General features: G+C 33.9%; 1 protein-coding gene across 8 annotated transcripts in view; it reads left to right on the plus strand.

Moving 5' to 3' along the window:
- The window catches only part of SNX14 (sorting nexin 14), a 69,086-nt gene that overhangs the window by 16,256 nt on the left and 38,363 nt on the right, over positions 1-14,467 (plus strand). For 7 of the 8 annotated variants that reach the window (XM_027091198.1, XM_027091228.1, XM_027091233.1 and 4 more), the window contains exons 5-8: positions 3,094-3,137; positions 5,382-5,469; positions 8,587-8,671; positions 13,403-13,559. In XM_027091198.1, the coding sequence (XP_026946999.1) occupies positions 3,094-3,137; positions 5,382-5,469; positions 8,587-8,671; positions 13,403-13,559 (374 nt within the window). The remainder of the gene's footprint in view (positions 1-3,093; positions 3,138-5,381; positions 5,470-8,586; positions 8,672-13,402; positions 13,560-14,467) is intronic. The other variant, XM_027091206.1, reaches the window with a different exon arrangement.

The following is a 14,467-nucleotide window of genomic DNA, read 5'->3' on the forward strand; positions in this document are numbered from 1 at the left end:
TTTTATTATAAGACAGTAGAAATAACCATTTTGTAATTCCAGAGGAGACCTGAGCTACAAGGAGCCAATGTGTATCTTACTGAATTGTGACCCCATTTTTGACACTAACTTGAGCAGAGAGTCAGATACATTTCAGTGTTTGTCCATAGTATAGGAATAGAAAGCATGTTCTCTTATCTTTGTTCCAGTCACATTTTATATGTACCTTTTTGGTAACATATCATGTTTTAGTTATTTCTTTGAGAGACTTGGTCTCTCCATCCAAGAAAGCAGTCAAGTCCTTGAAGGCAAGGAATGGGTCTCATTTGTTCCCAGCACCAAGTGCAGGTGCCAGATATATTGTTGGTACCTGATAGATATCTATTGAACTAAACTGAGTGCTAATTAGTTGAAGAATAACATTAGGCATCTGAATCCTGCCTTAATTGTCCTTTTTCCCAGTTTGTATCTTTGTTTGGCGAAAAGTATGCTGCATAAATGCTAAACTGTTGGAAGTTTTCTTTTTCATTTCTTCTGTAAGCTCTTTTTCATCCTTCAGATTCCCTGATTTAAGACTGTGCTGTCCAGTATAGTAGCCACTAGCCACATGCAACTATTGATAAACACTTGAAATGTGTTAGTCCAGATTGAGATGTGCTGTATATGTAAAATACAGTAAAATATGTACTGGATTTTGAGGACTTAGTAAGGAAAAAGAAATGTAAAATATCCTATTATATACTTTATGTTGATTACATATATGATAATATTTTGGGTATATTGGGTTAAATAAGATATATCATAAAATTAACTTCACCTGTTTCTTTTTACTTTTTAAAAAACATAGCTACTAGAAAATTTGAAATTATATTTGTGGCTCACATTATATTTCTGTTGGGGAGAGTGCTGATTTGAGGTCTGTTGAAGACAAGACATATAGGAAGAGTATTATTTGTAGTTTGACACTTCGTTTCTTTTTAAAAATTGAAAAAACTGATGTAAAGCTCTTAGCCTAGTGCCTGGCACATATTGGTGTTCAATAAATACTAGCTCCAATATTTAAAAATATTTTCTGAGATCTTGCTGTAGGCAGGAACTGGATTAGGCCCTAGGAATAAAAAGAGAAATCAGGTATGGTTCCTTTCTTCTGGGAACTTCAGTCTAGGAGGGGAGATAGCCATTTAAACAGACATATACAATATAATGTAATGCAGGCTATGATGGAAGAAATGTACAAGGTGTATCATTAGCACAGAGGACGAAGTGCATAACTGTTGAGAGGAGCAGTCAGGAAATATAACTAGAAGTTTATCAGCCTGATAGTGTGGGAAAAGGTATTTCAGGGTGTGGGAAGAGCTTTTGGAAAGAAAGAGGCTTTGAAACAAGGTGGAGTGTTCAGCAGACTGGAGGGTGAAATGCGAAGGAGGGTGTGGGCAACGAAGAGACCAGACTCTATTAGCTAGTATTTATCAATCACTTACTGTATAGTAGATATTGTACTAATCACTGTACTTGCATTATTCATGTAATCATACAGCCTATGAAGTAGGTGCTATTATTGATTTGATGGTTTTACCAAAGGAAGGGTTTAGAGAGTTTTAATAATTTTCTCAGGTATCATACTTGGTTGGTAGCAGAACTCAGTCTAAAACCCAGGACTGCCGTAGTTCTTAACTGATTTTTATATGGCCCTTTAGAAATCAGATCATCAGAAGACTTAAAAGGCCACGCTGAAGGAGTTTAATTGATCGGGAGTCAGTGATTTTCAAATTGTGTAACTAGAGTTTTCAGATGTGATTCACAGGATGCAGTGGGAGGTGAAAAGGAAGTGGATGGTCACAGGGGCTGGCAAGCAGCTTTCTCTCACCCCTTCACAATCAGTGCAGCTCCACTTGTCTTAACTTTGATATGTTGTGGTTTGATATATTGAAGGTTTCATGCAGCGGAGTGATGTGGTCAAATACATGTTTTAGATCACTTCGGCAGGTTTATGGAGGTTGGAGGGGAGCTAGCTTGGAAGGAGGGAGACTAGTTTAGAGGCTATTTCTATGTATAGGGATGAGAAGATGAGGACCTGAATAGTGGAGCTGTAGAAAAGAGCTACTTAGGATGTAAACTTAGTAGGGCTTCTGATTGAATTTGAGGGAATAATATAATAATAAGATGAAATGTTTAATGGTAAATTTTCTAGTCTCCTCTCTGTGTCCTAACACTGTCTATATGTATCTTATTTTTCCAGGTGATATCACTAATGCTTACTTTTTTAGTAAAAAGTCCAAATCTTGTTGCCTTAGTATTTAGAGAGTCCACAGTCTTGATTACTACTGCAGAGAAGGTATATAGTCAGATTAGATATATTGTTTCATTCCCTCCCTAGTGTTTTTTAAAGTTAATGCCCACTGCTACAAGTCCTTTTAAAAATTAAACTATACTGCTGCACCCAGGCTCAAGGAATGGAAGGTTTAACACCCAAGATTTCTTTTGTTTTGTTTTGTTACTCTTTCACATATAACTTGATTTTCAGTGTACAGCTAAAATTTTCACGAAGTGAGCATATTCATGTAGCCGGCCCCCAGATCAAGAAACAAAAACATTATTAGCACCCAGAAGTACCCCTCATGCTCCCTTCTGGTCACTATCCTCGCTTCAAAGATGATCACTGAAACCTAACTTTAACCCTTTATGTAAGTCTTATATATTTGTTTCTTCATTTTATTCTGGGAATACTGACTTACAGAGAGGGTTAGGAATGCAAAAGACTAGCCTATTATTTTCCTTATTTCCATAGAAATTTTTTGGTTCAGTGAAGCTTCAGAGTCAGAACAATTTAGGTTTTTAAAATTTTTTTTAAATTATAGGAATATTTAAAAATGTGTGTCATTCTAATAGTAATTTTTCTTTTTTATGGTTTTCAAAGTATTTTTTCATGTTTTCTTTCATCATCACAACATGTAAAGTTGACATATACATTTTGTCATGTGAAAGTGTGATATTAGATGTCAATATATGGGATACTAAACTTAGTTTTTATTATATATTTCTTAGTAGTAGAGTTTATTTTCCCAGAATGAGTTAACTAACTTGATTTTTCTTTGAAAAATAATTTTTATGCAGGTTCTTGAATTAGTGTTGGAAAACTTCATTTACCCCTGGTACAGGTAAGCTCTTTCTATAAGACCTTTTTTCTATAGTATAGTGAATACCATTAAGTTAAGTGCTAATGATATGTTTTCAGTATAGGCCAGGATTTATCAATTTTGGCACTATTGACATTTTAGACCACGTAATTCTTTACTGTAGGGACCTGTACTGTGCCTTATAGGGTATTTAGCCGCACCCCTGGCTTTTTCCTAGCGAATGCTGGTGGTATCCCTTCTTCCCCTAGTTGTGACCACCAAAAATGTCTTCAGAGATTGCCACATTTACCTGGGAGGCACAGTGGTCCCAGTTAAGAACCATTGATTAGGTCATCAATTAACAGTTTAGTGATAGCAAAGAGGAACTTAGGCTACTTTTTGAAAGAGAAGTAACTTGTAGAATTTCTTTTTTTTTTTTAAATCATCTTTATTGGAGTATAATTGCTTTACAGTGTTGTGTTAGTTTCTGCTGTATAACAAACTGAATCAGCTATATGTATACATATATCCCCAAATCCTCTCCCTCTTGCGTCTCCCTCCCACCCTCCCTATCCCACCCCTCTAGGTGGTCACAAAGCACTGAGCTGATCTCCCTGTGCTATGCAGCTGCTTCCCACTAGCTATCTGTTTTATGTTTGGTAGTGTATATATGTCCATGCCACTCTCTCACTTCGTCCCAGCTTACCCTTCCCCCTCCCTGTGTCCTCAAGTAACTTGTAGAATTTCTCATGACTCCTAATTGTAGGAGTGATTTACTATTTTGTATGCACTTTTTACATTTGAAATAGTTGTACATTTACAGGAAAAATTTATATTCAGATATTTCATTAAATTGAAAGTTAATTTCAATAGACTTTTCCTGGAAAATTAATATGTTTTTTCCAAAGCAACTTTGTTTTTGGTGTCTGAGGTGGATGTACAAGTGCCCTATGCTTAGCAGGATATGGATCTGAAAAAAATATATAGTTTGACAATCAGAAATCCCAAGTTATATTATAAAACAGATGTTCCCTTACATAAGCATCATGTATTTAGTTATGTATTTGAACACTTAAACCCGTATGACTTACAGATGTAATATTTAATGATAACTACCCAAATTTTATATAGATTCAGTATATTTTGAATTTCCTAATTTAACAATGCTAGTAGGGGACTTCCCTGGTGGTCCAGTGGTTAGGACTCAGCGCTTTCACTGCTGTGGGGCTAGGTTCGATCCCTGATCAGGGAACTAAGATCCCACAAGTCACGTGGCATGGCCAGAAAAAAAAAAAATGCTAGTAGTTGAGTTGATCTATAGTGTATTAAAACAAATTTAATATTCAGTTTATATGGCATATTTTCCTGAAAAGCTTATATAAATTAATTTTTTACATTTGAGTCTGTCTTAAATATGGGGCATTTGCCATTTAAGTAAAGTTGATGGTGAGGCCTTTTGTAAAATGAATCCTGTTGTAAAACTTCCCCACTGCGACCCCGCCCCACCCCTACGCCCACATTATGACTCTTCAGGTATAAAATATGGCTGTATTTGTAAATGTTAAAGTCTGTATTTTCTCCTTTGATGCTGTGATATCCCCTTCCTTGGAGTTAATAGTGGAAAGCATGGTTGATACAATTATCTTCCTTATTTTACCAAGGGACTTAACAGGTAGCATCATCTTCAAGTTCAGAATATCACCATTATACGTACCTTTCTTTCTTGCCTTTGGTTAGGGAAGTATCCTTATTCTTCTAGGGACCTCAGGACTACAGGAAAACTCAGGAGAAGGTTGTCAAAATTTCTGTTTAAAAACAGTTGAGTTTCAGTTTATTTTCTTTTTCAAATAGAACACACACTTTTTTCCCTTACTTTTAGAATTAGTTTATATTATTAATCTAGAAATATTTAAACTAATTTAAAATTTAGTATGTAATTCTGTTGCTTCTCAAAATTATTCTTTGTTTTATTTCTTAGATATTTCTTTGATGATGTTTAGAAAATGATCTTAAAAATCTTAAAAATATGACCACGTACATGTGAATGTCTGCAGGGAAATATGTACTATAATTTAGTTAACAGTAATTGTGTCTTGTCACTAGAATTATGGGAGATTTCTATTCTTTGTACATTTCTTTTTTTCTCTACTGTAATGCATTATTTGTTAAAAAAAAGTAGCGTAAGTAAATGGAAGAAAGTCAGTTCTAGACTTTTCTTGTTTTCTAGAAGAGGAAGCTGTGTATTTCTTTGAACTTCTAAATGCTTGCTTTTCTCCTCAATTGAAGGGATGTAACAGATGATGAGTCCTTTGTTGATGAACTGAGAATTATATTACGGTTTTTTGCATCTGTCTTAATTCGAAGGATTCACAAGGTATATATTTATAATGAGAAATTTGGGAATTTCTATACTGTATGTATTTGTTCCTCACTTCTAATTTTTTAGATTAAAAGATAAATGGATTACTTTTGATTAATTGATCAATTTTGCTTTCTTTATTTTAATGTTTGGATATCTTGGTTTGTGGCAAGTAGAAATAAAAAGACAATTAGAGAAAAAAAAATTCATGTTCCAGTTAGATGAATTTACTGAATACAGGGTAATGATTATGATCTACTTTTTAAAAAATTTCAAGCCATAGTTTGTTTATGTTTGAGTTTCTGTCTGTATATACTTAACAGTGTGTTGGCTGTAGACATAAATACTTGTCTACTGCCTTGTCAGTTTGATAGAATTGAACATATTGACAATAAATTGGCATATCGTATCTGCCATTAGTAAATAAAGATAAATCTTGTTAAATGTTTCTATACCTATTTGAGAAGTGAACAATACAGTCAAGTACTGTGGCAAAGATATGCAAAAATTATGAATAAGTAGTTCACAAAAGAAACATATAAAATGGCCAGTGAATATTTGAAAATATGTTGTCTCACATGAAATATAGTCTTTTGATGAGATACTGTTCTTTTGCCTATCAGGTTGGGAAAGGTAAAAAACATGATAATATCTAGTAGTGGTGATTGTGGGGAAACAGGCAAAGCAAGTACAAATTCAGATTGATGTAACTCTTACCCTGGAAGGCAGTTTGGTAATCTTTATTAAAAGACTTAAAAATGTCTGTGCTCCCAAATTTAATTCCATTGTTTTTCTTAGTATATTTTAAAGAAATAATCACAGTAGTTTGTAAAAATGTATGTTCAAAGATTCATTGCAGTATAGTTTATAATAAGGAAGTCTGAAAAGGAAAACATGTCCAGTGGTAGGATTTTTGGTTGATTGAATATAATACATGCTAACTATAAAATCCTTTCTGTAGTTTTTGTGATTGCTTGCTTTCATTTAGCATAATGTTTGTGATTGGTTGTTTTCACGTAGCATAATATTTTCAAGGTTTATTCATGTTGTCATTTTGTAGCTATATCAGTACTTATTCTTTTTTATGTCTGAGTAATATTCTGTTGTATGGATATGCCACATTTTGTTCATGCATCCATCCATCCATCAGTTGGCTATTATGAATAATGCTGCCATAGTGTTTGTGTATAGGTTTTCTCGGGAGGGAGGGGGTGGAATATTTGTTTTCATTTCTTTTGGGTTTACCTAGGAGTGTAATTGCTGGGTCAAGTGGTAACTCTGTGTTTAACTTTTGAGGAACTGTCAGATTGTTTTCCTAAGTGGCTGTACCACTTTGCATTCCCACCAGCAGTGTATGAGGGTTCTGATTTCTCCACATCCTTGCCAGAACTAGTTATTATCTCACTTTTTGATTCTAACCATGCTAGTGGGTGTGAAGTGGTATCTCATTGTGGCTTTGATTTGCCTTTCCCTATGACCAATGATGTCGAGCGTCCTTTCAGATGCTTATTGGCCATTTGTGTATCTTTTTTGGGGAGAAATGTGTATTCAAATTCTTTGCCCATTTTTTTAAACTGAGTTATTTGTCTTTTAATTGTTGAGATGTAAGAGTTCATTATCTATTCTGGGTATACTTCCTTCATCAGATATATGATTTTCAAATATTTTTTTCCACTTTCTGGATTGTTATGGTACATTTCATTTTATCTGTATACTGTCCTGGGAGATAAGTGGGTCATTATCATACCCATTTTATAGAAAGTTAGTAATATTCTTTGTCAAAGTGTCAGAGGTAGTTGATGGGCAAAAGATTAGGCCTGGGTCATGTCATTCCTAGTACAATGTTATATCCTTGATAACATGGCCTGACTAATGTAAATTGGGAGTTTGGGGATAATGAAAACAATCATTTAAGGTCCACAGTGGTTTTTTGTTTTTTTCTTTTTTTAATCAAAGTTTAGTGACAAACTCACTATTTTATCATTTTGATTTTGATCTGAAGTCTCTAAAATGGAACTTACAAGGGAAAATTTTCGTGCGTATTCTCAGAAGACAAGATTCCATAAAATATTTAAAAATGAAAACATCTTGTTTATTTGATAAATATATATATGAGACTAATTTATAATCACTGAGTACCAAGAGAGCAGGGATAAATGAAGAGTAATGTTATTTTGCAAAAAGGTGTGCTACTAGCAAAAACATCCCCTCTTATTGAACATGTTTGATCTTATACAGCCAAAAGATATCTGTAATCTGCTCTGGGTTTTACTAGTAAATCACTAAAATTTGGGGGATTATGATCCATTACACTTACTAGATTTATCAGCTTGTGATGTTTTTCCTCTTTCTTAATGAGGAATTTAAAAAGAACTGAAAAGTTAACACAAAACAACACTATTGTGATGCAGTTTTCTCATGCCTTTGATAAAGGGAGAATATGATGTGTTGAGCTTTGTGATGGAAGCTAAGGCTGTTGAACTCCAATAAACATGCTTTTTGGTGGTGATTTACTTAATTTGTAGGGTTTTTTTTTTTTTTTTTTAGTTATTTTATTTTATGTCTCTTTTATGTGTGTACTTGTAAGCCTCCAGTCCTCTCTTACTAACCTACCATAGTCATTACAGTTTCCAGCCTTTAAGTTGAACAATACCTGTGGGGAATGATGAAACTTAATTTTATTCCAAAATAGAATGCTTCCATATATCTTGAAACCAGGATTTACCTTGTAAGCTGAATGAAAAGTTTATTTTCAAGTGACCTTAGTAAACACAAGTTTATAACCTCAAAGGGATGATAAAGTTACTTGAGATTTTTTTCTTGAATGCATTTAGAATGAACACATTAAAGAAATAAGTCAAGAATAAAGATGCTATTTTGTGAGAAAAATTTAGTGTATAGGGTATGCATATGAAGGTGTATTTTCATTACTGTTGTAGTAAAACGGTCTAAATTTACAGTTAGTATGATCCAAGAATGTAAAGTGCTTTTAAATTATATTTTTGAAAGATTCCCAATAATACCACTGATTTTTAAGATCATATGTTCCAATACCTTAAATACATTGTTGCTGCCATTGTAACTTAGTGATAATTATTTTAAAAGTTTTATTTTAATGTTGAATTTTTCTAGGTGGATATTCCATCTATTATCACCAAGAAACTATTAAAAGCAGCAATGAAGCATATAGAAGTGATCGTTAAAGCCAGTCAGAAAGGTAATACAAAGTTTTATGTTTCTTACACTGCTACAAAGTTTGAGTTTGTTTTTATATACCAGCTTTCACTTTAAATATCTAAGTCTGAGTACTGATAAATTAAGTGATATATTCACAGATGCTGTGAAAGTATTAGTTTAAACTGAAATCTCTTTCAGTAATTTGTTAACATATAAGTGATTTTGAGAACTCAAGAATCTATGAAAATTAAGGTACACTCGGATAATCTTTAGTTATATTATTGATGAATCTTGTCTTTTTTTGCATGGTAGTCTGTTGACTTCATTACCTCCTCTGAGGTGTCTTTCACATCTCTTCCCTCCTTTTTTCTTAATGATTTCAACAGTTTTGATGAAGCCTATCCTATTTATTGCTACTATGTTAATTTCACAATGCCACAATTCTGTTACCTGCCTACTTAAAAAAAAAAAAAAAATAGCGAGTGCTACAGAGTCAAAACTGTCCTATATTTTAAACCCTTTCCTATTTAGTCAAGTATTTTGATCTACTCTTGTCCTTCACTATGTATGATACTTTAGCCAGGATGACCTGTTTGCAGTTTCTTATGTGTATCCTGGCCTTTATACTGTCATGATGTACACATAGCATACATTCACCAAACGTTTGCTGATTGGATGAAACCTTCATTTGGGGGCTTTTCTTGCTCTTAGATCAAGCTGAAATATACCTTTTAAACAAAATTACTTATATGCTCTGTACTTAGTTCTTTGTGAAACTGAGATTTTCCTTGTATCTGCATTTGGTATTCTTCTTTGTCAGTGCTTCCCCAAGTATGTTCTGCAGAATACTACTCTATGTAGATGACTATGTAGAAGAAGTATCATGGTTATATTTTCTGGTAATTACTATGTATTGTATTCCTCTTCTGGAAATACCCAGTAAGTACTAGCATTCCAAAATATCTCAGTATTCCTGCAGCAAAGAAATAACTTTAACTTTTTTTAACCCAGCACATCCCAAACTCATTTGAGCATGGAACCAATTTTCCCTCCCTCATAATATCAGTTTGTATAATCACAGTATATTTGGGGAACTTGTAGAGTGGTAGTTAAATTATTAGTTTATTTGTCCTTTGGTATGAATAATTCCTCAGGTATGAGAAGCATTTCAAATTACATTTAAAAATTTTTCTGTGTTCATCTTATAATATTATAACAATTCAAGTTTTACCTTCAACATAGTTAAAAAGTGGAAGAGTTTAAATATGTATAATTTAATTGTTAAATTAAAAAAATTAACTTTTAAAATAATTGTCCTGTCACTGGCAAAAACACACCAGAAGATAGTAACTTTGTTGTAGCCATTTTGTTAAGGCTACTGTACTGTCAGAAAAAAATATAGAAAAGTGTTTTTTTTTTTATTAGTAAACTTTACTTTTTAGAGCAGTTTTAAGTTTACAGAAAAACTGAGCAGAAATTATAGAGAGTTCCCATATATTTCCCCCCTTCCCTATTATTAACACCTTGCATTGGTTGGTACATTTGTTACAATTGATATGCCAGTACTGAGACATTATTATTAACTAAAGTCCATAGTTTTTTTTTGTTTTTTTTTGTGGTACGCGGGCCTCTCACTGTTGTGGCCTCTCCCGTTGCGGAGCACAGGCTCCGGACGCGCAGGCTCAGTGGCCATGGCTCATGGGCCCAGCCTCTCCACGGCATGTGGGATCCTCCCAGACTGGGGCACGAACCCGTGTCCTCTGCATTGGCAGGCGGACTCTCAACCACTGTGCCACCAGGGAAGCCCCATAGTTTTTATTAGGGTTTTACTCTTCATATTGTACATTCTGTGGATTCTGACAAATGCTTAATGCCATGTATCCATCAACACAACATCATACTGAATAGTTTCACTGCCCCCCCCGCCCCCTGTGTTTCACCTATTTATCCCTCCCTCCTTCCTTCATGAACCCCTAGCAACCACTGATCTTTTTACTCTTTCTACAGCTTTGCCTTTTCCAGATGTCATATAGTTGGAATCATACTGTAGCCTTTTCAGACTGTAGCCTTTTCTTTCATTTAGAACTATCATTTAAGGCTCCTCCATGTCTTTTTGTGGAGTTGATAGCTCATTTCTTTTTATTGCTCAATTATATTCCATTGTACAGATGTACCACAGTTTGTTTATCCATTCATCTTTTGAAGGATATCTTGGTTGCTTCTAAATTTTGGCAATTATGAATAAAGCTGCTATAAATATTTATGTGCAGGTTTTTGTGTGGGAAAATTATTTTTAATATGGTCTTAGTTTTGTTGTAAAGACAAACACTTTGAACTCAGGATATGAGTAAATTGAGTCTTTTATTTTTATTTTTGTGGTACACGGGCCTCTCACTGTTGCGGCCTCTCCCGTTGCGGAGCACAGGCTCTGGATGCGCAGGCTCAGCGGCCATGGCTCACGGGCCCAGCCGCTCCGCGGCATGTGGGATCTTCCCGGACCAGGGCACGAACCCGTGTCCCCTGCATCGGCAGGCGGACTCTCAACCACTGCGCCACCAGGGAAGCCCTATTTTTATTTTTCAATTGATCAGTTTAATAAAATATCCAAGTTATTTTGTTTCTGTGAAAGTGCTGTCATATATATAGACCACTTTGACTGAAATTTATCCTTGAGTCTTTGCAAGAGAGGGGTTGCTAAATTGCTACTATTCATGCAAAAAATGGTCCTCAATTACAAAATCAGCATAAAATGCTAGATTGGATTCATTAATGACATTGTAATTAATGAATTCCATAGAATTAAAAGGCCAGAGGATTAGAAGGACTGCATTTTATCCAAAGGTCCTGGTGTTCTAAATATTATAACAGTGAATTAGACTTGTAAAAAAGGTTTTCAGGTTTTTGATTTTTCTTCTCTTTCATGCATGAATTTGTTTTCTAAATTCTTTGGCTCCACAATTGTGTATATTCAGGAAATTAAAGGTTCAGCTCTTTATACATATTCATTTTTACTTTCTTGGTGTTCTCTCCTTAACCTGCCTCTTGAGAGTAGGAATTACAAAGAAGTTTTCTATGTAAGTCCTTCTATCACCCTTAGAAATGTTGAAAATATATACATTAGAAGCATTGGTTTAATTTAAATTCAGTAGTAATTGAAGGATCTTATATCAGTCTTTCACCCTGAAGTTATCTCTTTGTTGTGGATTCTGGGGACTTTTCCTTTTGTGGTCTGAAAACTGCCCACTAATTAGACAGGAGATATACTGGTGATTAGTGGGGATTAATCCATGCCCCGTTTTTCAGCATCTATATATTATGTGTGAATGCTTAATTGCACCAGATATTATAATTACTTGTGCATTTTGCATGGCAGCTTTTTCAGTGTTAACTATTTAATGACTGTTTACTGAGGTGGAAACTGAGACTCAAAGGGATTATATCATTTAACATCATCAGTTAATAAAGAAGTAGAATTGGGATTTAGCATAGCTTAGTCTTCTTATTTTAAATCCCTGCTCATGATATAAATTTTTAAAAGACCTGTACCCCAAATTCTTGGGGCAAAATGCATGGTAAACAATTGTATAATGATAAAATAAAGTACATTCTTATAAAAACTATGTCCTTGTTTGCCAGTCCTTCTTTTATACCTCTGGCACAGGTAGCCTTTATTTACTTTCTTAGTTCTTATACCATTAGAATGTATGTTTTGGCTTTTCTTTGGTAAATATGCTTGCATTCTGTCAATGAAAATAGAAATAAATTGTAAAAAATAAATGCCATTTGAATTAGGGTTAAGATTCCCTTCACAGACTCCATGATTTTAAAACTTGGCTCAGAATGCAAATAGGGGAGAAAGCATGACTTGTTTTTCTCCTGCTCCTTTTTAAAGTATTAGTTTAGTGTTTGGCCTTTTAAGAAAACTTTTTGTTAGTGTAACTTTTATCATCAGTTAATGTTTATTAAGTAATCTAACTTCATGGACTTCCACCATATACAGTTCTGTACCTTTTGTGTCCTGTACTGTGGGCAGAAGATGCAGAACTGAACCAAGGAAGCCAGTTTCTATACTCTAATTTCTTCAAAGGGTTACCTGAATGATTTTGACTAGAACTTTAAGAGGGATTTTTGTTTGTTTGTTTTTTGTTTTGTTTTGTTTTGTTTTGTTTTTTGCCGTACGCGGGCCTCTCACTGTTGTGGCCTCTCCCACTGCGGAGCACAGGCTCCGGACACGCAGGCTCAGTGGCCATGGCTCACGGGCCCAGCCGCTCCGTGGCATGTGGGATCTTCCTGGACCGGGGCACGAACCCATGTCCCCTGCATCGGCAGGCGGACTCCCAACCACTGTGCTACCAGGGAAGCCCTAAGAGGGATTTTTAAAATATTTGCAGGGGATGAACAGAATGTAACGTTTGATAACAAAAGCTTTGTGTGTGCTAGAAGATGTTTTCTTTAGTTTTTTCCACTTTAAGCAATTTGCTTTTCTTTAATATACTTTGTAATGACCTGAGTTTAAAGTTTTGTTTACCAAGGGTGAAAGGCTTTTTTATCAATTAATTTTGAATAATTAAAAAACTTCCAGCAAAGAGGAAACTTATTTTCTTTATATCCTTTTTGTGAAAAATTTCCCAGTAGAATACATATTGGAAAGAAAGGAAGGCTAAGAAAGGAATGGCTATGTTAAATTAATTTGTATTTGTTAGTGGAAATGGCTGAAGTTATTTAACATTGTTAACTTCTTCCAATATTTATTTTTTATCTCTATTTATAGTAGAAAATACAGAGTTTTTACAGCAAGCTGCTTTAGAAGAATATGGTCCGGAGCTTCATGTGGCTTTGAGGAGTCGAAGAGATGAATTACATTATTTAAGGAAACTTACTGAACTACTTTTTCCTTATATTTTGCCTCCGAAAGCAACAGACTGCAGGTATAAATAGACTAGAAAATGTCATAGCATACCATACCGTATGTATATTGCTATTCTTGATCATAATAGGAATACACTAAAACTTGAGATTAGGCTATGATATAATTTTTCATTTAAGAAATATAATTTATCAGGTCTTAAAATGCCATTTTAGGTACTAAGCATTCATGATGTATTGTGTTGCTAAGAATTTTTTCTTGGAAATTGATCGTAGGAAATCAAAGACAAATGTAAAAAATTAATTGTCTTACTTGAGATCATTATACTTTATTACTTCCTTGGTGTTCCTTTTAAAAGACATGCATATTATGATTCACTGGCAGAGACACTTTGAACAAATTATACAGACAAGTTTGGGTTTTAAGGTATTCACCTGGGAAGTATAGTTAGAGGTCGTTTAGTCCAGCCTCCCTTATTTCCGAAAGAGCATGTTTAGATTATTCCATAAAGTTACCTCTTTACTCTTATCCTAATAATCCTTAGAGAAAAAGACCATGGCTTATTTTTATTTATTTAAATTGAAGTATAATTTATAACGTTAAATTAGTTTCAGGTGTACAACTTAGTAATTCAATATTTTTATAGATTATACTCCATTTAGAGTTATTACAAAATAATGGCTATATTTCCCTGTGCTGTACAATACATACAACCATGGCTTATTTTTAGTGATGTACTTTAAATATTACTTTATTGTCTTTAAAATTTTTAATTAAATTTAAAAAATATTTTAATTAAAATGTTTTTACTTTAAACAAATTGTTTTATAATAATTTAAATTAATTATAAAAATTATACTGTTACAGGTATTAGGTTTTACATATTAATTTATTATATGTAAAATTTTCATATTTGAGGTGGTGTTTTTCTAATGCTCACTCAGGTTCCTCCTGCTGAGGAAATGCTTT

The sequence above is a fragment of the Aethalodelphis obliquidens genome, unplaced genomic scaffold (assembly GCF_003676395.1).
Source record: "Aethalodelphis obliquidens isolate GAN/ISIS:26980383/991018 unplaced genomic scaffold, ASM367639v1 scaffold3, whole genome shotgun sequence".
In the NCBI taxonomy this organism is placed as follows: domain Eukaryota; kingdom Metazoa; phylum Chordata; class Mammalia; order Artiodactyla; family Delphinidae; genus Aethalodelphis; species Aethalodelphis obliquidens.